The 27,633-nt window shown below is 48.3% G+C and overlaps 1 protein-coding gene across 1 annotated transcript in view; it reads right to left on the bottom strand.

The window, feature by feature from the left end:
- The window catches only part of LOC102572496 (diacylglycerol kinase beta), a 138,436-nt gene that overhangs the window by 80,379 nt on the left and 30,424 nt on the right, over positions 1–27,633 (bottom strand). Inside the window, exons 7-14 of the mRNA XM_019489894.2 lie at positions 23,372–23,421; positions 18,644–18,718; positions 17,474–17,593; positions 6,761–6,878; positions 4,972–5,060; positions 3,896–4,012; positions 1,302–1,400; positions 287–403 (exon numbers count right to left, since the gene is read on the bottom strand). Coding sequence (XP_019345439.1) covers positions 287–403; positions 1,302–1,400; positions 3,896–4,012; positions 4,972–5,060; positions 6,761–6,878; positions 17,474–17,593; positions 18,644–18,718; positions 23,372–23,421 — 785 coding nt within the window. The remainder of the gene's footprint in view (positions 1–286; positions 404–1,301; positions 1,401–3,895; positions 4,013–4,971; positions 5,061–6,760; positions 6,879–17,473; positions 17,594–18,643; positions 18,719–23,371; positions 23,422–27,633) is intronic.

The following is a 27,633-nucleotide window of genomic DNA, read 5'->3' as shown; positions in this document are numbered from 1 at the left end:
AAAAAAGGCGGTTGTTGGGAAACAGTCTCACCAGGACAGGTTCACCAGGCCAGACTGTCCCTGCCTTGGTTTCCATACCCTGAGGCTGGCAACTCCTGCTCTGCTACACCACAGTCACCAGTGGAAAAGCAATGCTGAAGGCATGGAAATGGTAGCTCCTCAATCACAGCCTCTTCTGCCATTAGCCAGTGCAAGAGAATTCAAGAGGGACTCTTGACCCCAGGCCTCTTGCTCCACGCCCAGCAGGGGCACGCTCTAAAGCAGAAAGCAGCTCTCAGCCACCTACCTGCAAGCCTTGCCCATCCACGGTGGTAGAATTGAACTTGAAGGTCTGGTTGGCATCATCTGGACTGGTGCTGGCAGGAGAATCGCTGTCTGATTTCCTTGAATGGGGCTGTCTTTCCTTTTAAAGGGGAGAAAAGTGCAAAATAGCTAGCACTCGGCTGAAGACCAGCAGAGAGATGAATTCATTTGTCACACCTGACCCCCTAGGATAATTTCAGCTGGGACAAAGCTACTGGTGCACCCGTATCTGGAAGCTTTCACAAAATGAATGGAGACCATTCTATAGGCACACAGGCATAAGCATCACAGATGCACTCACTGAGAGCTCAGCACAGAGGCAGAGAAGCATGGCATAACTGTAGCCTTGACTGCCAATTTCCCAGTACAACAGCAGCCTCCCAGTACAGCTTCACTCGCATGTCTCTTTCCATCCTATTGCACACGCTGCCACCACCCACAGAGCTGTCCCTGCGTGTCCTAATGTCAGCAATGACTGGCCACTGTGACACCCCATTATAACAGGTCATACGTGTGTAGATGGAAGGCACGTGTGCATGGCTTAGCTTAGCCACGTATGTCACAAAGTGGATCCAAGCCTTTGAAAGCCACAACAGAAGTGGACAGCAGATGTCTGCCTGCGTTTTGATACCATGCTATGTATTCTTAACCCATCGTTGCAGGGCATGGGAATACTTTAGTGGCATTTTCAGTCTTACCCTTCACCACGCCTGGCAGTTCTTTGAGGTGGGCTTTGATGGCGGTGATGCCACTGGCATTGAATATTGTGGAAGGTCGGTGGTTCTAGTGGGTTAATGCTAGTCTCTGGGTACCGCTATACTAGGGACTGTGTTGTGAGGAAATGCCCTTGTGCCAGCTTGGTTTTGAATTAAGAAAGACGTCTGGGGCAGAAGAGGGGCATACTTATGAGGGGGCACGCGCACATGTATGTGCAGCTATCTGATGGTGTCTATAGCCTACAGAGCCCTTGTCACATGAGCCCCTATAGGCCTCCTTACCAGAACAACTGGGCAGATGTAGGAAGGCAGCAAGATGTGGTCCTTGAGCTGCCCTCCATCACACTCTGGCTTCACATGAGAGGCACATTTGTTATGAAGCTGGATGAAAAGAGAGAGAGAGAGAGGAAAGGGGATGTGAGCATGACTGCCTCCCCTCCAAGCACCCCAACTCTGGGCTGTGGTGAGGGAATCATGTGGAGCTGAGCAGCAGAGAAGGCCTGCATGGTATGTATAAGCACCAAACACACCAGCTTTCCACAGGAGGTCTGCATGATGGGGGCCTTGGGCTTGGTCTGATGCCAGAGGAGCAGTAATATGTAGCCTGGTTATTCAGGCACCATGACTTCCCAGGCAGGGGCTTCCAATCCCCCTCAGCATTCATGGGCCTGAATCTCCTCCTTCCTGCTCCATTGTCTGCTTTCTTAAAACCTCTCCCTATTGCCTTGGTTATTTTCTACCTCAGGAGAAGAGCGCCCAGGGCTGCTTTAGTCAGGGGCCATGGCACTCACACTGCAAGGCTCTGAGAGGGCTGTTGCCTGCAGGAGGGAGAAATAAGAGCAAGCGCAGATAGCTGCCAAAGCTGCCTCCTCTGTGCTACCACCATCTACTTCCAAGCACAGAGGCATGGGGCTGCAGGGACAAGGAGAGGAAGCCATCAGCTCAGAGCAGTTCTCAGGGGATGGCCCACAGCACATTTGGGGCAGAGGGAGAGGGAACAGGAGGGCCTGGGGTGGCTTTGGGAAAGCTGTGCCGTTCCCTTTCTAGGTGGACTAATGCAGGAGGAAGTTTGCAGTGTGACATCCCAGCCTGGTACAAGGGAGCTGACTGAGTGCCAGCATCACCACCATTCCCAAGGGCACCTCTCACGGCTCATTTATCACCCAAAGAAACCCACCGGCAACAGCTGGCTGGAGAACCACGGGAGAATCTTGCCTCCTGCCACACCCCTGACTCTCAGTGCTCCCTTGTAAAGGCAGAAGCCAAGGCCTTTTTTGGTGCTGCCTAAGGTAAAGTTACTCACAGTGTGATACCTGGAGCTCCTCCAGATGTGCCCGTTTCAAGGGACCCAGGCCAGAGACTTTGCAACTCTGAGCATTTAAACTAGTCACCCTCATGCCCCAGCCATGGGCACAGAGGACAGAGAGGAACCAAGTTGCCACTCCAGTCCCTTCCCCACTGTGATCCCCACAGCAGTCGGGATCCTTGACTGAGGGGGCAGAGGGCGGAGAGTGGAGTGCTTATGGGCATACCGCATGTCAAAGACCTCCAATCACTGCACCAGCAGGTAAGTTTTCTCTTCTTTGTGTGCTTGTTCCTGCATGCGTTTTAATGAGGCCGGCACCAGGGCCAGGGGAGGGTGTAGAACTGACTGCATTAACTCCTACCACAAGGGGCACGCAGTGCAGATGCTTGTATTAGTGCCTTGTGCTTGAGGAAGCAGGACTATTTCCCCATGTGGCTGCTCTGCACAAAGGAAGAATGTGGATATTTTTCAGGGGTCTGAAGGCCACTGAGGTCACATAAGCTTTACTATAATAGGAGTCAACTATTCAAGAGGTCATGGTAGAGCTAGATACCAGTTTAGAAGTCGTGGTGTGGAAACTAGTTTCAGTCCTTGCTCTCTCAGCAACAAAGACTGATAATGTAGGGTATCATCTGAAAGGCTTAATCCTATGTAAATAAAAAGTTAAAACTCTTTAGGAGCATCTATTGTCTCTTCCCCCTGGGAATGAGGTTTTGGGGGAGTAAGCCAAGAAACAGCATATCTCTTCCTAATGTTTACAGCTGGATGTGCAACCAACTCAGTTAGCTGCAGACACGGGCACCTCAGACCAAGAGCAGAGAGAGGAACTGGAATGGCAACCAGTTCAACACTGCACTACATGATGCTGGTTTGGTGTGCAACCCTGGTTAGCAGCATGCAGAAACTGTTAGCAAAATCTCTAATCTTGGGTGCACACAGCACATAGCTGCAGGCACAAGTATTGGTGCATCAGGCCACAGGACCTGCCAGACCTTCTTTTATAAGTGTCACTGGGGCAGCAGAAGCATGTGGGTTCCCTGGGACAGTTGCCTTCATTCTCTTCCCACTGTACAAGCCTTTCCTCAGAGTCACCTGTTTCAGTTGCAGTGAGCCCAGTGGTCACTGCCTGAAGAAATGCAGGACCAAAAGCTTCTTTAGTCCCTCCACTGGCCCAGATCTACTGCAGTGGCAGCTAAGTTACGTATGTTCCATGATGAGCCCGTCACTGGCTTCTCAATGGAGACTCCCAGCTCAAGATGACAGCAGTTTGTATAACATGGGCCCATGCCCATGAGGAACTGGATTGACCCAGGTCACATCCATGAGGCCAAAAGCTTGCCTCCTCCTTGCCAGTGGCAACAGGCTTTGGAATGATACAGACTAGAGCTGGATGTAAGCAGGTCACTGAGAAAAAGAAGCCTTTGCAACCTAATGACCTGGGCCCTTCCATCTGGGGCAGGACTTGGTGATCTTCTGAGGTCTCTTCCAGCCCTAATGTCTATGAAAAAAAATCTCCCCAGAACCCCTGGGTGCCAGCAAAGCCCGCGCATCATCCACTCCACGTACTCACTGTGATTTGGCACCATACACAGTGTAGCCCGGTAATACCCTGGTAGCATTTGATACTTTTGTGGCACCGGTCACACTTGACTGGGGAGTTGCCCTCAATCCATGTGTGCTGCATCACCTAAAAGCACAGGAGAGAAAAGAAAGAGGGATGGCACTATGCACCCAGACTGAGGGCACGGCCAGCCTGTGGCACCCTTGGTACCCAGTACCAGCTCAGGCCCTGAGTGCTCTCACTGAGTGGCAGTGAATGGGTGGGGACTGCAGTCTTGGGCTTAGATCATGTCCTAAGGAGCAAGTGTGACAGACTAAACAGAATAATGAGGACATATCAGTACAAGATTGCATGGTGTGTGTCCTGGAGGAGTCCATGAATCCAAAGCTCTCAGAGGACACTAGAAAACTTGGGATAAAGGGTTCTGGACAGTGTGATAGGCTGCCACTACTCCTTTCCCTAGACATTAGAGGATGTTGGCCTGCTTTACCCAGCAGACAAGTGGGGAGCAACCCAGACATCAGTGGATGCTGTCCTACTAAATGTAGCTGCTCCTCAGAGGCACACCTGCCCACCACAGGAAAAGCCCAAGGTTCTCTAGGCTTGGGGAGCCTCAAGCAAACAGCAAACCACAGGAAAAGACAATCCCCACAGCTCAGTGGTGGCCAGGGGCTGGTTCCATGGAATGATGCTCCAATATGTAAGTCTGCTGGTGGGCACCTGGCTCCATAGTCACCCTCCCTACTATTCATTCTGCCTGGGTTTGGACCTTCAAAGGTGAAGTCTGTGCTAAACCTGATGTGAGCCTTTCAGCCCCTTTCAGGATCTTAAGCACTGATGAGAGCCTTTCAAGATCTTAAGCAACTCCACTGGCCACCGGTCAGCTAAGAACCCCACTGAGGAAGACCATGGCTTCCTAAAGCTTCACTCATCTCCTGCTGCTAGGCCTCAGATACAGAATGGAGGAAATGACCCCCTCACAAGGACAGGCCCATTGTGGTCTCTAAGGATTGCACAGATAGCTCTGGCATGAGCAGACCTGCAATGGAAGCTAGTCAGTGGAGACCCACAAGCACACTACTTACATTTGTGTTTCTCTTGGATTTCACATAAGTGCTGATGCAGGAGGCGATTTCTTTGGACACGCACCTTTCATGGACAGTATATTTACAAACTGCAAGGGAGAGGAAGACAGAAGTCACCTCTAAACTCTCCACACAGCCACGTGGCACCCACCTTAGAGCTGCCTTGCAGCATGGGCAAAGGAATGGAATGTCAGAGCCACGTGTCTTAACATGAATGACAATTTACAGATGATGGACAATGACTGGAAGACCGCACTGATTGATCAAAAGCTGCAAAAACGTAACATCAACACTGCAGCCTTACAGGAGATAAGGTTAGCCAACTCAGCCTCCATTCATGAAGCCAACTACACCTGTTTCTGGGAAGGCAGAAGTGCAGAAGATACTCGCCTACATGGGGTCAGATTTGCAGTTTGCAACAGGTTGCTCAAAACCATGGAGAACCCCACTGGGACATCAGATTGCATCATCTCACTCTGACTACAGCCAACTGACTATTTTGTTGACAACATTAGCGCCTACGCACCAACATTACAGGCAAGTTCAGATGATAAAGATAACTTCTACAATCCCCTGCATCAAGTCATTGAGCACCTACTATCAAATGAGAGGCTTCCCCTCCAAGGGGACTTTAATGCTCGAGTAGGCGTAGATCATGACTCTTGGCCAACCTGCCTGGGACATCATAGCATCAGAAAAATGTATGAAAATGCTGGGAGGATATGAATCCATGCACAGACTAGCATAAAACTGCTGAGAGGAGCAGAGGCAAAACAGTGTACAGGGCAGCTGTGACACATGGGGCCAGCTCAATCATGCAGCGGGTGCTGCAGTAGTGTTGTCATTCCCTTCCCCCCCCCCCAAGTCAGTGCCCAGGGAAGCTGCCCCATATGCCCTGCCCTAGTTATGCTACAGTGGAGGAAGGGCCACCAACAACCACAGGCACCACATAAGAGTGTGGGCTGCCTGCTGTCTCATGTGTCTGTGAGATGTCCGGCACCTCTAGGGAAACATCAAGCATTATCCAACTCTGCTGACTCCCAGCCTGACCCAACAACACCACACCTGAAGCCAGAGGATTCAGAGGCACACAAACCTGCCTGAGATGTGCTCAACCATTGGAGGAACAAGTCCCTGTAATGATGGAATTAGGAGATCAAACAACCTGCAGGAAGACACCCCAGGGAGATGGAAGCAGTGCTCTTTTGCTGGCGGACGGGGGACCAGTACTGCATAAACAGCTAAAGCAGGCAGAGTTCAGAGCCCGGTGAAGACACTCCAGGTGTCCCCCTTTGCCTGTCCTTGAGACCTCAGACTCCAGCTGCTTAACAGAAGCCACTGGGAAGGCCTCGCTGGCTCATTTCCAGCACGGGTAGAGACACCTCCAAGTTAGATGGGTTTGCACTCCCTGTTAAACCTGCAATGTCCTTCTCCCCATCCTGGAGTGCCCTAACACCCCCTTCCCCCAACCCACCCAGTACAGCCCTTCCTGAGTGATATCTGTGTTTAGGACTGTGCATGAGGAAGCAGGCAGGTGAGGCATGCTGGAGCTCTCTGGGCCAGGACACACTGCTGCCATGACATAGACAAGCCCTGAATATCCCAGCTTCAGGGGTATGCATTAAATCCAGAAAGCTGGCAACATGTGGCTTCCTTTGTTTAAAGAATGGCCTCTGGCAGGCTGGCTCATCCAGCATGGTGGCAACTACGCTATACTGAAAGGGAGAGGCCAGGTCTGTGCCTCAGGGCAAGGACAGGGGTCGCATGCCGATGTGTGTGCAGGACTCACAGGAACAGCACAGGCCCTGCTTCCGGACTCCTAGGAGTATGGTGCGGCAGAAGTTGCAGTAGGCAGGTTTCTTGAAGTGCTTCAGTCTCCAGGCATGCTGCCCATCATCCTTCACATTCTGCAGGCAAAACACAGCAGCAGTCGGTCAGGGGAGGCCAAGAAGGAACCCCCAGTGGCCACTTCAAGGCCATTCAGGATGCCCCGATTGGAAATCACTGCTCTAACCCTTGTAACAACACAAGGGCAGCCAGGGTGTATTGGACCACAGGTTCATCTAGCCCTGTCTCCTGTATCTGACCAGGATGACGGTGGGGCTGTCTACCTCTCGCTCATCCATGCCTATCTTAGCTAGGATCCTATCCTGAGATAGGACTGAGGGTCAGTGGGTGCCAGGGTTCTCTGCTCGGTGTCCCCCTCTTGGAGCTCTAGTTATTATCCTATGACCTGCACTCCCATTTCTGTCTCTTTCTCTGTTGTCCCAAGGACTTAAGTGGCATTTAGTGGTCTCCCTCTAATTGAGGGAGACTTATGGCTTCCTGGTGGGCCTAGGCCCACTGTCTCTGTCCAGCAAACAGGCCTGTATCCAGCTGATAAGCAATGGATGCTTTAGAGGAAGTATATTAAAAGCAAGGCATGTGTAGGGTGATCCAAGGGCAGTCAACCTGGCTGGCTTCTGTCTTCATTCTTCTCCCTTATGAAACCCAGGGCTGCTAAAATTCCTGCCTCTGGTAACACCTAGGGCATGTCTCTCAGTCCGTTCACCTTTTCTGCTTTCTATGTGGCAGTGCTATTGCCTTTAAAACACTCTGTGCTTCTTGGCTTATTCCTCTTCCATTTCCCGCTTCTTCCACTCATTCCACACACAAGGCTGCATGAAGCGAGGCAGGCATTAACCGCACACCCTCACGGCCGGCCCAGCACAGGGGACTTGTCTCCACCTTACCGATCGACCCACTCAGAAAGACAGACTCCCAAGGGCCAGATTCCACTTTACTGATTAGGTGTGCGAGTATAGTCAGGTCAGACCAGGCTAGGTCTGCTACCATTATGACAGTAGATGGTACTACCTACAGCTGTCAATGCCAAGAGCTAGGAGGCAGGAGATAGCTTAACAACCTCTATGGTCCTAATGGCATTGGATGGAGGAGCAACATAGAGCAGGGTACTAGTACCCCGCTCTAGCGGGGTACCTTGGGAGGAGGAAATGGCACCAAAAGGAGGATTCCATGGCGGGGTGGACTGGGCTCTCCAGCCTTGGTTGGCACCTAATCTAGGAGTGGAGCCCCGAGAGGTGGATGGAAGTAAGATCTTCTTTGTACCAGCAGCTCCTGCAGCCAAGCTGGCTCCAAATGTATTGGCTTCTGTCTTTCCTTTGGGATCAACCAACTAGGCTAAGAGGGGGACATTGATATATGGACAACTTCAGCATCTCCATATCAACTGTCCAGGCCATTGCAGTTAAAACTGAATAGAGAGGACACTCCATCTTTGCTACTTGTAGGGACACAATATGGAAGGGGGCAGTCATGGGTTGTAAGCTGAACTCAATTGGTGTAGAGTGCCACGCGTCACCTTCATTGGTGGGTGGAACCAACTGTGTTCCACTGGTCAGCTACTGCCCACCTTAAGCTGAGCAGACCCCAGCCGGTAAGGTGCTGATCTGCTATGGTCTGCCTGCCTTATTTGGTGTGTAGGGCTAGACCAAAAGTTGAAAAACAGATGGCAAATCAAGTACCAGGCAACAAGAAAAGAAACCTTAAAACCTTCCAGCTGGGAAGCTGGAATGTCAAAAACATGTGTCTTAGCATGAATGACAATTTACAGATGATGGACAACGTCCGGAAGACCTCACTGATTGATCAAGGGCTGCAAAATCTTAACATCAACATTGCAGCCTTACAGGACACAAGATTCACCAACTCAGGCTCCATTCGTGAAGCCAACTACACCTTTTTCTGGGAAGGCAGAAGTGCAGAAGATACTCACCTACATGGGGTCAGATTTGCAGTTTGCAACAGGTTGCTTAAAACCATGGAGAACCCCACTGGGACATCAGATTGCATCATCTCACTCTGACTACAGCCAACTGACTATTTTGTTGACAACATTAGCGCCTATGCACCAACATTACAGGCAAGTTCAGATGATAAGGATAACTTCTACAATGCCCTGCATCAAGTCATTGAGCACCTACTATCAAATGAGAGGCTTCCCCTCCAAGGGGACTTTAATGCTCGAGTAGGCGTAGATCATGACTCTTGATCAACCTGCCTGGGACATCATGGCATCAGAAAAATTAATGAAAATGGGTCTAACGTCTTCTCAGACTCTGCACCTTAAACTACCTGCGTATCACTAACACCCACTTTTCAGGCAAAGAGCATCAAAAATTCTCAGGGAGACACCCACTATCTGGCCACTGGCACCTATTAGACCTCGTGATCACCAGGAGGAAAGACCTGCCAGTATAATACCCATCTGCACTTATCACAGTTTAGATTGTGATACAGACCACTCCCTTATTGTTAGCAAAGTGAAAGTGATACCAAAAAAGCTGAGTAGAGCCAAGCATAACAGCGAGTCAGCCAAGAATTCACAACACAAAAATTCAAAGCAAGTGCCTTGACTTTCAAAGGACCTTTAAGTTAGCTACATCTACAAAAGCAATAACTGCAAATTCTGAAGGAGCTTGGAGTGGACTACGACCTTAAGCCAGGCACAATGGCTGCAGCGGCTCTTGCTTGTCTCTAGCTGGATAGGCAAGCATGGATAGGCAAGCATTAACGTATCCAATGCCCAGAGCAAAATGGGAGTATTCATTAGCTTGATTTTATCAACCCAAGAACTCCAGGCCTGCACCAAGCAGGCTGAGACAGAGAATGGACTGCTATATTTGGGGCTCAAGTCAAAAACCATTCCTTGGCTAAAGTTGCCGCTACCTGCCATTATATAACAGTATTAAAATGGCTCGCCCTGTTTTCCCAGGAAGACACCAATCTGGGTGGACATCTGATGGTTGCAGTCATCCTAAAACAGAGTTCTATGGGGATTGTGTTGCAAATCAGTGAAGAGGTGCGTTCTTAAGATATCATTTTGATCCAAAGCACATCTCTGTGTGAAACCAAATTCATCTCTGACCTAGGCTTCACTTCAATAATGATAATGGCATGGAATGGAAAAGGGCAGTACCACTCCATGCATCTGTTTCAGATCCCACCCAGTGTCCACAAAGTGGATCCTGCTGGTGTGTGCTGTGGGGTGGGACACTGACTGTGAACCTCTTGCCACCCTGATTCATCATAGGGTTTGCCCTTCTCTCACAAGAATCTTTAAAGTCCAAGGCCAAGGTTCAGTGTTGAGCCTTTAGAAAGTTCAGCAAACAGAGTCCAGTCCATGGGGACAGTGTGAGAACATCAGACTGGAAGGAGCCTTCATTTCTGAGCCATCAGCTCCAGTCCCCTGCATTCACAGGCAATTGTTCATGCATGGAATCCCCAAAATGGCCACTTCAGCTTCTCACCCACAAGATCAGGGCACAATACTCAGAATGCTAGGAACAGCACATAACAGACTGTAGGAAAAGCAGGGGAGATGAGGGCACTGCCAGTCCATTAATGCATCTCATTTTGTAAGACACCATCATCCTATCCCTAAGCTTAAAAAAGCAGCAAAGAAGTGGAGGACCCAAACACCTTCTTCATTAACAGCTTTTCAGGACTTCAAGCACAATGGAATAGGGTCACGCTTTCATACTTGCATCCACTTACACATTTAATAGGTGAAATAGAGCCTGGCCCTGACATCTGGCTTCCTCAAAGGGAACAGCATGAGTGGGTAGGGTGGTTTTTTCACAGCTGTGCTCCCTTGCACCACCTGATGCAGAGTAGGTGTGCCATGAGCCCTAAAGCTCTGAGATTTGCTGCCCTGTGCACTGCTCAGTCCAAAGAACCCCACTGGGTGCTAGCACTTACTCAACAGAGTGAATCTGGCCAGCAGTGGAAATTCACAGCATCTACAAGCATATATGTAAACCTACACTACTGTGCAATCAATACCCTCACATAACAAGTTGTTCATTCATAAAACTTCACAAGCTCAAAGACCATTGAGGGCCAAGCCCAGATCCTAATGACTTCAGTAGGAAAACTTATTCTGACTTCATTGGGTCCCCTTTGGATCAAGCAGATATGTCCATAACAGAACTAACCCAGAAGGGATGTGGACAAATTGGAGAAAGTCCAACAGAAGGAAACAAAAATGGTTTGAGGTCTGGGGCACAGCTAAGGCACATGTGAGGCAAGGTTGAGGGAACTGGGCTTATTTAATCTGAAGCAGAGGAGACAGAGGGGGGACTGAATCACAGCCTTCAACTCCCTGCAGGGTGGTTCCAAAGAGGATGCAGCTAAGCTGTTAGAGGTGACAGACAACAGAACAAGGAGCAGTGGGCTTAAGTTGCAGCAAAGGAAATTGAGGTTAGATATTAGGACAAACTTTCTCACTAGCAGGGTAGTAAAACACTGAAATAGATTACCCAGAGAGGTGGTGGAATCTCCATCCTTGGAGGTTTTTAAGACCCAGCTAGACAAAGCCTTGGCTGGATGATCTAGTTGGGGCTGGTCCTGCTTTGAGCAGGGGGTTGAACTAGATGCGACCTCCTGTGGTCCCTTCCAGCCCTCATTTTCTACGATTTTAAGGATGAATGGGCACTGCCAATCAGCTGCGGTGCCAGTGAGTGATGAAGAAACATGCAGCAGTGGAGACTTTACTGATTTCCTTAGGCCAAAGCACTTGGAGCCAGATCCCATTGCACCTATTAGATGTTTAAGTGGATTCAGCTGCATAAATGGGATGCTATTCCACTCTGCCCAAGTCCCTCAGAAATGATGAATGCAAAAGGCAAGAGTGTCCTGCCTGCTTTCTGCGACTTAGTCTTATGGCAAAGGTGAGCATGCCACAAAAGTAGCCAGGTTAACAGTTTCAGGGACTTGAGAAGGGTAGAATAAGTTTACCCTTAGGTGTCTAAGACCTTTTACAGGAGGAGGGTTATTTATGAGTATATTTTAATACTGAGCACTGAAGTTGTTCCATCAGCACCAGGAGAGCTAGTGCACTCAGAGTAATGCATACTTTTCCCAGGTATCACAGCAAGAATGATACTGCCTTCAGCTGGTTTGTTCTTACAAGACAATGATTTGTTTTGGCCTTTTTGCTATTAACTGCAGTAGGATCTGCTAGCACCAGCAGTCTTTGGTCAGAAGAACCCCTTAGGTAGTCTTATTTGGCTATGAGGACATTCTCGCCTCTAGCCACTCTTAGTTGTATGCTAAGGACCTCTTCATTTTGGCTAGAGACCTTGTTTTGTACCAAATCAATGTCTACTTGCTGATATACTTGCTGTATATCAGATACAGGTGGTTTGTATATGCTGGCACTCTCTTTCAAGAGCGTCAGCTTCTTCATGACAATTCATCCTCTTTCCTAACATTCTCATCCATTTTAAATGCATAAGTGCGTGCTACTGATATCTGCTCCCAGCAGCCCAAGTAAATCATTCTCCTAATTTGTCTGGAGACAGCAGAGATCCTGCCTATAATTACAAACACTCAATTCTCTAGGACTCAAGCAGGAGTGGCCCCTCCTGAACTCTTCAGATATATTTTCATTTCTCAGCTCATGTATCAATGACAGGATGAATAAAAGCATCCAAAGGTGTTGATGTGAAACTGAACCAGCCCTAGCTTCCTACCCTGCTAAATCAATCCTAGATGTCATAGAGCTCAGTCTATTTGAGGACACACCAGGGACCTGAATGACCCAGCTTTATGTTGAGAATCCAGCCCATGGTTTTCAACTCTGGTTAATAGAAGCTAAGAGCTAGATCCTAGTCCACCTATTAGATGCTCAAGTGGACCTATTTTCCCCTTCCCAAGCTCCTGAAAAAACATTAATGGAAAAAGTGGGTGGAGTGACCCCTCCTGCTTACTGCTTTTTGTGACTTAGCCTGAAGGCCAAAGTGATGGTGCATTACAACAGCAGAAACATTAACAGCTTTCCAGGGATGCAGGTGGGGTGGAAAAGCATTACATTTAGGCAGGTAATCAGCAGAAAAGGAGTTGGCCTGAAGGGCCTGGTCAGCACAGGAACCAGGAGCTGGTTCTCTGGAAACTGAATTTGATATATTTGAACCTTCCTCCATAATTTCAGTTGTGAACATGCAGCAGGGTTCTGTATTGACACCACACCACTGGACCATAGACACAGTCAAGCATTCAACAGGGAAAGCTGGAGGGCTCCAAGAGCTGGGTTGGAGACCACAATGCAGTAGTTTTCAACCTTTCTAGACTCAAGGCACCCCTTGTTAGACTCAAGGTACCTCTCAGAAAAGTGCCATCTCTAAGCTTTCACTTAATTTTTTACTACAAAAAAATAGAGCTATAATTCAACTCAGAAAGGCCACAACAGTGCAGAATGCTTTGGACACGCTGGATACCTATTTGAAATCTCCAGATTTACCTTGTGAATCATGCTAAGTGTTTGTTCACTTAACTGTGCTGTGCAACACCCTTAAAAGGATCTCATGTTCCCACACTGTGGCTGAGCATCACTGCACTGGATGGGGCTTCTCAGGGCTATCACTGCAGGCTGAGGTAGACACCACTGCATCCGCTACACTTGTACATTCTCAGGGATCTCGTCACATCCAGGAGGGCTAGAGATAATAGATTTTAAAAATGCAAGCTTAGGGCTGGATCCCTGCTCCACCTATTAGGTGCGTCACAGAAAGCGCCATGAGTTAGACCAGGGCGGGCAATTATTCTGGGTGGAGGGCCACTTACTGAGTTTTGGCAAGCCATCGAGGGCCACATGACAGGCAGCCAGGGGCAGATGAATATTAATTTTCTAAATTTTTTAGGGGTCCCCCGGGCTGGATGGAATGGCCTGGCAGGCCGCATCTGGCCCACAGGCTGAATTTGCCCACCCCTGAGTTAAACTGATCCTCCTGATCCAACAGACGTTCACTGTTGGGTTGGGAGGCTGGGTGATCACTTTCCAATTTGGAGCCGATCCAGGGAGAGAGGCTGTGTCTCTGTAGCCTCTTCCCCTAGCTCTGCCCTGCCTTCCACAGCTCCCATTCTGTCTCAGGATGGAAGGGGGAGAAGGCAGGGGACGGGGGTCCAATTCTGGGGTTTCCACACCCTTCTGCATGGTGGGGCACTCCCCAGAATGGGCTTCTTCTGCTTCCTACCCCTCTTCCATTCTGAAAACGGCACCAGGAGCAGTGCTGGGCTGCGACAGCTGAGCCCTGCTCCTGGCATCCACAGACAGAAGTTAATGAATATGCTCCACTTCGGAGCATCTTGATCTGAACACTTATGTAATGAGGGTTCAGGTTGTCATGAGGTTAGGCCCTTTTAAAGCGTTCTCCAGCCATGCATTTGGTCATGGCTGTAGAGCACTTTCAGGGGCCAGATCAGGTGCAAACTGTCACTTCTGTCTGTGCCTTATGTGTCTCTGTCTTGCATCTGTCTATTACTCTGTAGGCAGAGCAGCGCAAGCTTTCTTAATTACTTAGTTGAGGAAAACAACTTGGTTACATTTGATTCTTTCCCACTTCACTCCCATCCTCCAAACCTTTCCTGGGTGAACCACAGACTAATGGGATCATGGGACCATCATCTTCCCAACTTACAGGCTGGGGGGTATGCAAGTGGGTGGGGATTATTTCTTGGTGGAGTGCCACACCCACCCAGCTAGTCAAGCCCTACCCCACCCTTACTGGCTCCCTCCATGTTGCTCTCCTAATCCAGGTACTCAGGACTGAGAGATATGCAGATGAAACTGTTACCTATAGGCAATACTTCATGCCTATCTTTATGATCTGTTGGTTCCCCCCAGTTGCTGGAGATGCTGCAGCTTGGTACATGCTTATTAGAGACGGCTTAGGAGGGGAGAAAACATGCTGCAGACCAGTAGTACAACTATGGGTGGGACACCAGGGCACCAGCCTGACTGCTTACTTAGAGGGGGTGCAATAGCAGCACTCACTGCTGCTACTGACCTAGCCACTGCCGCCAGCCCAGAACCAGGTGATTAGGCCTTTGCCTCAGACATGCACAACAACACCCAGTGCTAACTGAGCTTCTTAATATGTTGGTAGAGTAAGAAAACTCTGAACCAACTCTGCTTCTTATCTGGGGTTGCAAAAATTCTGGTTGGAAATTCTGGGCATGCTAGTAATCCTGAGACTTAAAGGGAAATTTCTTAGACAGCCTCTCTCTCACACACACATTATTTCATTATTTCCACTGTCCCGCACACCCACACACACACACACACTCACACACACTCACCCCCACACCCTGAGTTTAACAAACCATTCATTTCACTCTACCACTCTCTGTTTACCAGATGTCTACAAGTAGCTTATCATTTTCTGGACTTTATTTGCTGAACAGTTAAAGCCAATCCTTCCCTCTCTGGCTGGCTCAAAGTTTGTCAAACATTCAAGCTGTGCTGACTCTAGATGGTTTGCAGGATAAATTGGTGTTTCCCAATTGGATAAGCGTATCTCTTGGAGCTGAGTTTAAGGCACAAGCACTTTCCAACAGTCACTTAAAAAGCCCCGTTTCCTTGAACCTTCCCACCGGTAAGCTTGTTCACTTGACCCTATGCAGAAGGCAAACACAGGAATGAGGGCCAACACAGCTGAAGGGAATGTGTTTAAGAATTCAAACAAACAACGATAGCAATTTTTGCTAGAATGGATTCAGGCCTAATAGAGCCCTTATATATAAAGGACCTCCTTAGAATGAACCCACAGAAGCCTGAATATTTGGGCTAACATCTCTTCAAAACCAGCCTAATTCTGTTCTTTCTGCTTTACCACTTGGCGAATCCTGGGCATGGACCTGGAATCTAATGTTTTAGCTACCTCTCACATTAATAATAAAACCCTAGGACACAACATACCAAACAGCCCTGGGCTACTGGAAATCCCTGGGCAAGAAAGAAACTTACAACTTTGAAATTAATACATTTTAAAAAGTCAACTGAATGAACTTTGATTTTTCAAGGCCTAATTCTGCATCTCAGTGAGTCTGAATACAGGCCTTGTATAAATCAATGTAAAAAAGAAGTGGACTGACGATATACAGCCCCATGACCAGTGTAACCTACTCAGATCCTGTGTGGACATACTCCAGGAAAAATAGCAGCGGTAAAACTCCACTGGTGTAAATCACGCCAGCGTTGGTGCCATCTGTCCACACCTTATCCTGGGGTAGCAGTTAGTGCATGACAAACAGACTGTTACTTGCTCCCTGCCACCCAGAATAGCTGTTTTGTGCGCTCTGGGAACCTGGTGTACTTTACATCAGTGTCTAAAACCAATGGAAGTGTAAATGTGTTATCTGTGCTGGCCCTGTGTGTCTTAGAGTTTTACCTTAGAACTAATGATACCGCCAGCACTTGGAGAAGCGTCATCAGACTGCAGCTGAGAACACACAGGAACCAAGAGCCTGAATGCAACCCTCAGCAAACAAGTGAAGACAGAACTGTTTTGAAAAGCTTGGGGCAATACTCCTCCCTGATGATAATTCTGGTCTCACACTAGCAAATGCATCTGAGCTGTAATTTACACTGTGCGAACGTTCCTTGACCTTGAATTGGGACTTAAAAGATTCTGCAGACATGTCTTTATGAGACAGGTGCCTCTCCTGGGCCTGCTCTGCAGTAGGGGCCCAATGCTCTGGTTCTACCAGAAATTGATTCACATGAGCTGGGAGGCTGGCCCCTGGCGTGCACCCTTTGGCTGTTTGGTGGGTAGCCCAGGAGTCCAAGTAATCCTTCACTAAGTCTGGAAACATGTCAAATGACCTGACAGATGTCCTCTTTAAAGGAGGCTTCTATTTATTCTTCCCCGCAGTCAGAGTTGACTTATAGCTTATAATATGATGGCTCTCTGGTTGGCATTTACACTTCCCCACAGCCTGCTAACCTTTTTGCTGAAGCAGCAGCATGGGAAGAGCAGGGCTCTGGGTGCTGGGTTTTTGAGGCTGTGGCACCCTCTTGTGGTACTATGTTACCCACTGAACTCTCCAGCAGCTGCACCCGACATCTCACCTTTCTCCCTCTCCCTTTGCTCTTGTGAACAGTTACCTGCGGCCCTGAGTTACGGTCAGCCTGTTTGGGTGTGACGATGCAGCATCTCCATTAGAAATCAAAAGAAGTATCTATAATCAGGTTCAGTGCAGACAGAAAATGGAGGGGGCTTTCCTAGAGAAAGGGCAGGCTACAACTCAGCTGCTGCAGCAGTGAGGGGGCACACACAACACAGGGACAGAGGAATTGAATGAATGCAGGTGTGGACACATAGGGCTCTGGAGGGGTCACTGGGTGCAAGGAGCTCCTCACCCAATGGGGATAACGTCACCATCTGCAGGTCTTGCTCTCCACTGCATAAAGCCATTTTGTGCTACTCTGGTTGTACACAGGGCTCTGGAGTTGGGTGCATGGTTTGGTGCAAAGAGAATTAGGCTGTGTCCAGCAGGGCTGGGTAGCCAAACTTCCCTTTGTGTTGCTACTTTGGGACATCGCACCTGGAAGAGCCCCTAGGGGAAGGATAAGCTCCTTTTCCCAAGTGGGCTGCAGTGAGGAACACCCAATCTCCAAGGACTGTACATCTAGTACCTGATCTCTATGCTGGGCACTCACCGTCTCCATCCCCAACAAGACCAGCAAGGGGATGGTGGTCATTCCACCCCGGATCCACTCTTCCAGCGTCACAGTCCCATCATGATCATAGTCAATTTCCTCCATCATCTCCTTCAAAATCTGGAAGAAACAAGAGCCCCAGGAGTCACCATGCAGTCTTACTGAAGCTATTCACTGGGGTGCCTCAGGATGGCAAGTCAGAGCATTTATGTGAAGAACTGAAAACCTAGGCAATGAACAGGGCAAGGCTGATGCCATTTCCAGTGCCCAGAGGCCAGCACAGATCTCTGACTGCAGCCCTGTGCCCTTCATACCCCACAGCATTTTCCCACCCAGCTTCTACCCTGCTGCTTACACCTGGCCTCTCCTCCCTAACTATTCTGGAAGGTCTCCACCATCACCTCTTTTTTTAACAACCCTTATTATTAAAAGGGCAGAGGCATGAACGGAGGAGCTCTGTCTCTTCAGAATGAATCTAGCACTGTTTTTTCCTCATCTCAGGTCCCAGCTCCCCTCTCTTTGGGACTATCTCTGTGTATAGGCTTATTTAGTCTGAAGAAGAGAAGACTGAGGTGGGATTTAATAGCAGTCTTCAGCTCCCTGCAGGGGGGTTCCAAAGAGGACGGGGCTGGACGGTTCTCAGTGGTGGCAGATGGCAGAACAAGGAGCAATGGGCTCAAGCTGCAGCAAGGGAAGTTTAGATTAGATATTAGGAAAACTCTCTCATGAGGAGGGTAGTAAAGCACTGGAACAGGTTACGCAGGGAGGTTGTGGAATCTCCCTCCTTCGAGGTTTTTAAGACCTGGCTCGACAAAGCCTTGGCTGGGATGATCTAGTTGGGGCTGGTCCTACTTTGAGCAGGTGATTGGACTAGATGTGGCCTTCGAAGGTCCCTTCCAACAGTAATTTACTATGATTCTATCTCTATAGCAGCTAGCCGCAACATTAAAAAGCCAGAATAAGCAACATTGCCCCTGGATAACAAAGCCCCTGATTAGATGCCTCAATTTTACCTTCCTGAGCTGTGCTGTGTCTTCAGAAAGAACAACTTTTAGAGCTGCCCTTGCAGCATAAGCAGCTGCCAAAATGGTCACCTCAGTCTTTTCAACTTCATCTCCTCTAACAATTGTCACATGCTTGACAGAGGCCACAGGCTCTGCTGTAACTTACTGGTTTTAACTCTGTTGAGTCCCACTCCAGGTATTCTGCTACATGCACCATCTGATTTATGATTCGATCCAGCTCCTGAGCCCAGAGAGGAGACAAACAAGGAAACAGAGACAATCAGAGATGTCCCTCAACCAACATCTGACAGTACTACAAGCATGTACAACTCATGGCATAGGCTATTCACATAGACACAAGGTGGAAGAGACCTCAAACCAAACCATATACAAACTAAAGTGTGGACACTGAGGTTACAGGTCTGGTGGGGAAACACCTTTAATACAGGCAGCCACATTTCAGCTGGTTGGAACATCTGGATGAAAAACAGTTTTCTTTGGAAAAAGCTGTTTTCCTGAAACTGATTTTTCTTCACAAAGGGTAAGTACAGACACTCAGAGAGGTAAGAAAGAGGTTAGATTGAGTTAAAAAATGGACATCCCATCCAAGTTAAGTTGAGATGGGGGAGGGGAGCAGCGCTAATGGGGGAGTTGGAGGGATCAGAGGGCACCAGCGGAGTTAGAGGATTTGGCAGGATCAGGGGTGCTAGCAGGTTGTGTGGGGGGTGGGCAGGCTGGTCCATGGGTTGCAGGATGAGGGCTGTCCATTTTGGGGTGGGGCAAAGGGCCAGGGGACTAAAAATAGCTGGGTGTCAGGGTGAGGGGGTGGTAGGAAAAGTGCAGGGCCAAGGCTGGGACCAGTGGCTGGGCTTTTCCCAGCCCCAGGGCTGGGCCCGGAACTGTACAAATGTTTACTTACATCAGTCTCGCCAGACCCAATTAAGTTAGATTACCTTGGAGGAATAGTTAACTTTCATAGATTTCATAGACATTAGTGCTGGAAGGGACCTCGGAAGATCATCGAGTCCAGCCCCCTGCCCAAAGCGCAGGAAGTCAGCCGGGTTCATAGGATCCCAGCAAGATGAGCATCCAGTTTGCTCTTGAAGGTGTTCAATGTGGGCGCTTGAACCACCTCCGGTGGCAGGCTGTTCCAGACCTTGGGGGCTCGGACAGTAAAGAAATTCTTCCTTATGTCCAGCCTGAAACGGTCTTGTAGTAGTTTATGACCATTCGACCTAGTCGTCATCCCTTGGGGCGCTCTGGTGAACAAATGTTCCCCCAGATACTGGTGGTCACCCCTGATAAACTTGTAGGTGGCCATCAGATCACCCCTGAGCCTGCGCTTTTCCAGGTTAAAGAGCCCCAGGGCTCTCAGCCTGTCATCGTAGGGTCTGCTTCCCTGACCTCTGATCATGCATGTGGCTCTTCTCTGGACTCTCTCAAGCTTCTCCACATCCTTTTTGAATTGTGGAGCCCAAAACTGGACGCAGTACTCCAGCTGCGGCCTCACTAAGGCCGAGTACAAGGGGAGAATGACGTCCCGGGATTTGCTTGAGAAGCATCTATGGATGCAAGCCAGCGTTTTGGTCGCTTTACTAGCCGCAGCATCGCATTGCAGGCTCATGTTCATCTTGTGGTCAATGATGACCCCAAAGTCTCTTTCTTGCATAGTGCTGGCCAACATAGCACTGCTGAGCCTATAAGGATGCTGCGGGTTTTTCTTCCCAAGGTGGAGAACCTTGCATTTATCGGCGTTAAACACCATCAGATTCTCGTCCGCCCACTTGCTGAGCCTGTCCAGGTCAGCCTGGATCACCCGCCTGTCTTCTGGTGCGGATGCTTTTCCCCAAAGTTTGGTGTCATCAGCGAACTTGGCCAGTCCGCTTCTGACTCCAGTGTCCACATCATTAATGAAGATGTTGAACAATATGGGTCCAAGGACAGAGCCTTGGGGGACACCACTGGTCACAGGACACCATGATGAGTGACTTCCATCAATTACTACCCTCTGGGTCCGACCCCAGAGCCAGTTTTCCAGCCAGTGGATCGTGGAGGACCCAAGGCGACAATTGGCCAGTTTCTCTAAGAGGTGATTATGGGAAACCAGGTCAAAGGCTTTTTTGTAGTCAAGATATATGACATCAATCTCTTCTCCCTTGTCCAGGTGATAGGTCACCTGGTCGTAGAAGGAAATGAGATTGGTCAAGCAAGACCTACCCGCAACAAACCCAAGCTGGCTATCCCTTAAGATGTTGGCATCGGCCAGTCCATTAAGGATGGCCTCCTTAATAAACTTTTCTAAGATCTTCCCTGGGATAGAAGTCAGGCTGATGGGCCTATAGTTAGCCAGATCCACTTTCCTCCCTTTCTTGAAGATAGGCACCACATTGGCCTTCTTCCAGACTTAGATTGGTTCACCCATTTTTAGACTGATCTAACCATCCTGGGGCACAGACAGATGTGCAGCTCCCCGCTGTAACTGAAAAGGCTTTGCAGGAAGTGTTCTCCTTTCTCCCAGCCTCTCCCTGTTTCTGAATTGGGGGGAAGGGAGCAGAGGGAGCTTGTTCTAGGTGTTCCCCAACCGGCACTGGACAGTGGAGTGGGTGAATTGGAGTTCCCCCAGCTCAGGGAGAGCAGCTTCAAACACCCTTCCCCATCCTCCAGCAGGGGTTGAAAAAAAAACTCCAAACCAAACTCCCTCTGCTCTCTTTCCCCGCTCCTATTCTGAAAACAGCTCAAGGCTTGCAGGCAGGCAGACAAGTTACAGAAGACACTCTGTTTTGAAATGTCTTCATCTGAACCCTCATGCAATGAGGGGGGCAGATTTTCTTCCAATCCACCATTTTGAAGCTGTCTACAGCTGTGAACTTGTGTTCAATCACCAGCTATAGACTGCTTTCTGAGGCCTGATCATGTGAAAATTGTCACTTCTGTACAGTTCACACCCCTGAACTTCTATACTGTTTGCATTTAGATCTACCTAACTAGGGATCTAAGTGTAAGGTCCACACCTGGGGGGACTAAGTTAGATCACGTGGCCATTTTTAACGTGATCTAACCTTCCTGAATGTCTGTATTTACCCTAAACTGTCTCAATAACCCTAAAAACTGACACAGAATAAATGTGAAAAAACATGATTTTTTTTTCCTGGACGGAAACTTGATTCTGGTATTTTGAAATTTGTTCTTGATTTTTCACTTTACTTTCTGTTGTGCTATGTTAATGGTCTTTCATAGTTTCATAGTTAGTAGGGTCAGAAGGGACCTGAGCAGATCATCAAGTCCGACCCCCTGCCATGGCAGGAAAGAATACTGGGGTCAAATGACCCCAGCAAGGTATTCATCCAGCCTCCTCTTAAAGACCCCCAAGGTAGGAGCCAGCACCCCTTTGCTTGGAAGTTGGTTCCAGATCCTAGCTGCCCTGACAATGAAGTAGCGCCTCCTGATGTCTAGTCTGTATCTACCCTCTGCCAGCTTGTGACCTTTCATACACACACTACCACTAACGTAACATGACCTTGTAGACTGGTTGGACTAGTCTAACTTTTTTTTTTTTAATTATTAAATCAAGACTACTGTGCCTTGACATTTTTTTTTTGTGCTTTTTAAACCAATACATCTCCTCTTTGTGTGACACCTTACCACTTTTTCTCTCTCTCACAGCACAGGAAATACTTTGATGGGAAAATGATGGTGATACTCAGTAGCAGCTGCTCCAAATGATTTAAAAAAGTAAAATCAAAGAGTGGATTTCCCAGTTCTGTGGGAAAGTTATTTTTTTACTAGGTTTTGGAACAATTTCTGCCCCTGCCTCCAAATACTGCCCAGAGAACTGGATGCCCTGCTTCAATATCTACCCCTGAGGTGAACCAGAGTTCAACATGAGTAAGTGAATTATAATTTGTCCCCAGAGAAACAGGAGGGAAAGGGCAGAAAAAAATGTCCCCAGAAGGACTCAAATGAACATGAGCAGTATAATAGCAGTTTTTGCTTGGTGAAGGAATATTATATGGTGAAGTGAACTTGGGATCACAAAAGTTTGTGCATTTGTTCTCTGTCTCTGTCTGTCTGTCTGTCTGTCTGTCTGTCTAATTTAGTTAGTCTATATATACCCTGCCTTCTGACTGACTTCAGACAAACATAGCTAACTACCTCTCTCTGTACCTACATGGTACCATGCAGAGCTACTTCTGAATGAAATAGCTCTGTCATAGACGTAAATTAGCTCCAACGAGAGGCTTGAATGGAGAGTGCACACATGGTGATGTACCCAGTGATCTGGAGGAAACCACCCTAGTTTCTTGCCTAGAAACAAGCTGGCTGAGCTAGAAGCAGCTGAGAGAGTCAATACAGAGATTGCCTTTCAGGTGAGGTTCTGACAGTGTTTGGATTCAGGAAGCCTCTTTTGCAAAGTGACTGCAGCCTGGTCAGGAGGTGGTGACTTGCCTTCATGCCCTGAATTGCGGGGCTGAATGGCCAGCACAGATCTAAGGCAACATCTCAGGTGTTTTCCACTCATGCAATTCCCTCCATGTATCTGTGGGTTGATGTGATGAATTACAGGTCTCTATGTGAGACAGTGTGATTTGTACAGATGCCTGTTGCACACCACTGCAAGTGTGCTCTCTGGCTGAGTGTCCCACAGATAATCTCAAGTTGATCTAATATGTCCCTTGACTGAGCCCAAGACAACCAGCATGCAATGGCCTGCTTGGACAATGGGGCTGGAAATTGCCAGAGTTTCTCTGAATGACTCATAGGCTCAGGTGCTGCCCTTGCTCACACTTGATGACCATGCCTGAGCTGGGCAGGTGCCTGTAGGTGTCCTCCTATGTCAGGAGAGATGGGCTCAAGAAGATCTCTCTATCAGACAAGGTCCTTGGGGAAGACTTACCGAGTTGTCCAGAAGGCCGTTGCCATCTGTATCATACAGGCGAAACATAACTGCAAACAAACAAACATACCAGGCATGAGGCAGAAGCAGGGCTGTGGACGAACAAGCTCACCAAGCTGCATTCCAGCCTGGGGCCACTCCCATAGCTTTCATGGGCACGCACTCGTGGCCCACTAAACCCATGCCCTTGGGCATCTCAGGGAGCTCTCATCTTATGAAAGATTTAAATGCAGCTGATGGCCAGCCATCCATAATCTACTCCAGGCACCTTCTCCTCGATGTCAGAGATGCACTAAAACCCAGAGATCTCACTTGCAGCCCCCTGAGCTGTGTCTCATCATGTGCTTTCCTAAATACACTTTACTGTGCAGTGCAAAATGATACCCATCTTCAGCCTAAAGCATATGGAGGTGAAAAGTGCCATACAAGAGCTAGGCATTGCTGTAGGATTTGCTTGGCTATGCTCTACTTATCAAATTCTCTATTAGATCCCCAAGACTGGTTCCGGTGACACAGAAGAGCTTTTCTTTTCCTAATGAGTCATCCAGAGCTTTTCCAAAGGAGCTGGATGTGGAGGGAGCTGTGAGAAGGAGAGAAACTGGCATTCGGAGAAGCCAACAGGATGGTGGGTGGTGCTGCGGGGCAATTATCCGGTACTTCTAGGACTAAAAGGAAGTAGATGTAAAAGTGCAACTGAACTTCTCAAAACTGCCTTCAGCCACTGAGAGCCTGTGAGTCTCTGGCACTGAGGAAAGTGTTAGTTTTAATTCTGCATTAGGTAGAGTTGAATAGCAAGGTGGGCCAAATGCTTTGGGGGTAGATAAGCCATCTCACAGTGGGGGTCTCTTCCCCACAGCTGTGTTTTGTGCTCAAGAGTCTCAAGTTTGTTTAAAAACAAAAACAAAAAACCAGAAACAAGCCTTGAATACTCTGGTGCCAAAGACAGCTTTTAAAGCAAGAACATGAGTAAACCAATGCAGTGATGCCTCCATGAGTCTGCAGAGACTCTGCGATAACCCCTGTGGGAGGTGTCAGTTGCCCCTTCACAATCTGGGAAACCCTAACTTTGGCATCTAAAGACGACAATAAATGGCAATGCTGTTAACCACCTCCCCACTGCATGGTGAAGAGGAGCACTGTCCACCTCAGCTGGTGTCATGAATGGAGCATGTAGGGAGCAGAGCATGGGAGGCCATCAATCTCTTTATGGCTGCCAGGGCTACTTTACAAGCTTCTTTCTTCTTTCTTAATGAACAAGTGCTTTCTTCAGTGGAGGATCTCCATTTCCTCTAAGCACGTTGTGCTTGCTTTTCTACCTTAACAGAGATGCATAAACCCAGGATGTGAATGATGGCGGTAGGGGGTATGAAATGGCTCCAATAAAGTACTGTTCAAGTCCAACATCTATGGTCCCCTGTCTACGTGGCTCTTGTGAATTATGCCACTGAAAAATCCATCTCACGAGTTGATGTCACAGACATCCCCACCAGAAACTCCAGCCTCCCTCAAGCTGCTTTAACACCCCTCTGAAAGGCTAATAGAAGCAAAAGAAAGACAAATGAGCCTGTAGATACTAGAGGGCAGCTTTGCAGTTTCACTGCACAACAACAGAGCCCCCTTCCCCTGGCATGGGATCTACAGACAGAGGCAGAGCAGCAGAAACTCCTTCACTGCAACAACCTACTCTGATCACCTTCCCTTATGCACAGATCGCCCCGTCAGGTAATAAGCAATGACACACGCAGCAGGCAGCACATTTGTGAGCGAGTGACTAATGCCCCTGTTAGGCAGCAAGCCAAGCAATTTTAATACGCAGAGAAAGTGATGAGCTATTATTCCCCAGAAATGTAGGGCCTTTCTTGTCTTACAGCCATTAACAATCTGTAAGTCACAGGTTTGTGCTCGGAATCATTTAAAACAGACCGTCACCCTTCCCATTTATCCTTTACACTGGATGCATGCTCCCCATTGGTCCTACCTATGTTAGGGACATTTCCCTTTGGTACTAGTATCTGGTAGAGCTTAATGATGGGTGGATGAGCAGGGCATGAGCTCTGGGTGATGCCTAAGGTGATGGGGAGGGGGGGGCAGGGAGGAGTACCCAAATGGAGCTAAGGGGGTGCCTTACCATCCTGTCCTCTGGTGTAGATGTTGCTTTCTTTGTTTGCCAATGAAAATCAGTGTTTAAATGACCATTTAACACACACATTACCTGCAAAATATGAGGTAACATCTCCCCATGCAGCAGCAAACCTCCACGCACTGCTCCCTCCCCATGAGCCACCACTGCCTGGGGCACAGTGCCGGGCAGTTATACCTCTGCTAACATCAGCTTAGCCGCCCTAGAGTAGGCAACACTGCAAGACAGCGTAGACAGGTGCCAGCTGCCATCAGGCTATTTAGCACTGGGTAAACCTGACTTGTTCTGAGATGGCGTTCAGCTACATGATGCTTCTAAAGAAGGGTTTCCAATGGAGCTGAACCACTATCAGTAACAGGAAGTTTTCAGACCAAGGCTCTTTTGCAGAAAAGATGTAACTGTTCAGTGAGTGCATAGTGTTGCGAGTCATGCATGATTCATGCAAAAGGAAAGTGACAGATCCAATTAAATATGCACTTCTTTAGCACTGATACAGACATGGCTTCTATTAAGTGGGCAGAATAAGATTGATGGTGCCCTAAGACTGTAATTTTTCTGTTTTCAAGACCTAGGGCCCAGTGGTAGGTGGTCACTTAGCAATCTTAATTGGCTTTTCAGACAGTACATTTTTGGGACTGGAAGTTTAGAAGCTGCAGGCACTTGGTCATAAAAGAAAGAAGTTCCTTCTGAAAGCACAAGGCAGGAAGTCACAGGGGCCAAATGCTATGCCCTGCTCTGACAATGACCTCTAAGATGGCCATGGACATGACATCATGGCTGCATGCCACAAGAACTGCCCTTAGGGGACAGTCCTATATAACAAGAGCAAAGGTATCCCAAGATAGTCTGGGCCTCATTCTTCACCCAGATACTATGACAATGGCAGTCTTTAGCTTTCGGAGGCTAAACATGCTTCTGTTTGCCAAAGATCTCTGAGGGGAGGGTGCTGAAGAAGTGCACATCACTACTGCCGGCAAAGACAGGGCAAGGTGGCATCTTAGAGATGAACGGCTTCAGAGAAGCATGAGCTTTCACAGGTGGTAGCCTACTTTGCCAGATGCTGTGAATGGAGGGTTTTATACAGAAGGAAAAGGGATGGGGGAGGAGACACTGCTAGGACAGGTAAAAAGGGCTGATTAGATCAATGGAGATGAACAAGGAAGTCAGCACATTAAATGACATAAGACGTCACAGCTAGTCCAGGGAATGGGATAAGAATCCATAGTCCCTCCTGTGACCATACTAGACAATCCAATCTGTGGATGATTGTTTCTTCCACCATTGTGTCTTCAAGTTGGTTTTTTAAAGTTCTTTTCATAGACGTCATAGACATTAGGGGCTGGAAGGGACCTCATGAGATGCATACTAGAAGCATAGCATAACAGGAGTGTACTCATTGTGTGTAACATGGAGTAATGCTTTGGCCATCCACACCATCCTCCCATCGTGAACAAGCTAGCCTGAAAACTTTCTGCTTGAATTTTTGTGAGGGAATATTTTCCAACAAAGTGCACTTTTGATTTTGATTTATTTAGAATAGAGATTATCAATTCCATCTGCATTTTTTCAAAACACCAAAACGTTGACATTTTGGGAGGTGGGTTCCCCCCCCCCCATTTCTTGCTCTGAACCCAAGCGTTGTCCCTGGGTTCGGCTTTCTTTCCTCCCCCACAATGTGTTACTTTGAACAAGTGACACAGCAGCAAAAAGCTCTAGTGCTCTGGGAAGCTCTGATGCAGTTTCCTTCACAGCATCATACATACCTAAGTGGGTGGGGAAGCTGCTGTGAACTACAAGCCAGGGCTGCATAAAAGCTAACCCTTCCCTTCCCACTGACCACTGTTAAATGTCTGGATACCTCACACCTTTATTAAAGAAGGCCTCATAACAGGGCATGAGAGAAGGCTATTCTCATTCTGCTATCATACTGCTAAGCCCAGGCATGGGCAAAATGTGGCCTGTGGGCCGGATATGGCCTGCCAGGCCATTTTATCTGGCCCGTGGGGCACCTAAAACATTTAGAAAATTAATATTTATCTGTCCCTGGCTGCCTGTCATGCGGTCCTTGAGTTTGCCAAAATTCAGTAAGCGGCCCTCTGCCCAAAACAATTGCCCGCCCCAG

Source organism: Alligator mississippiensis, chromosome 7, assembly GCF_030867095.1.
Source record: "Alligator mississippiensis isolate rAllMis1 chromosome 7, rAllMis1, whole genome shotgun sequence".
Lineage (NCBI taxonomy): Eukaryota > Metazoa > Chordata > Crocodylia > Alligatoridae > Alligator > Alligator mississippiensis.
The sequence above is the reverse complement of the archived record's forward strand: the minus strand, read 5'-3'. Positions and strand labels throughout refer to the sequence as shown.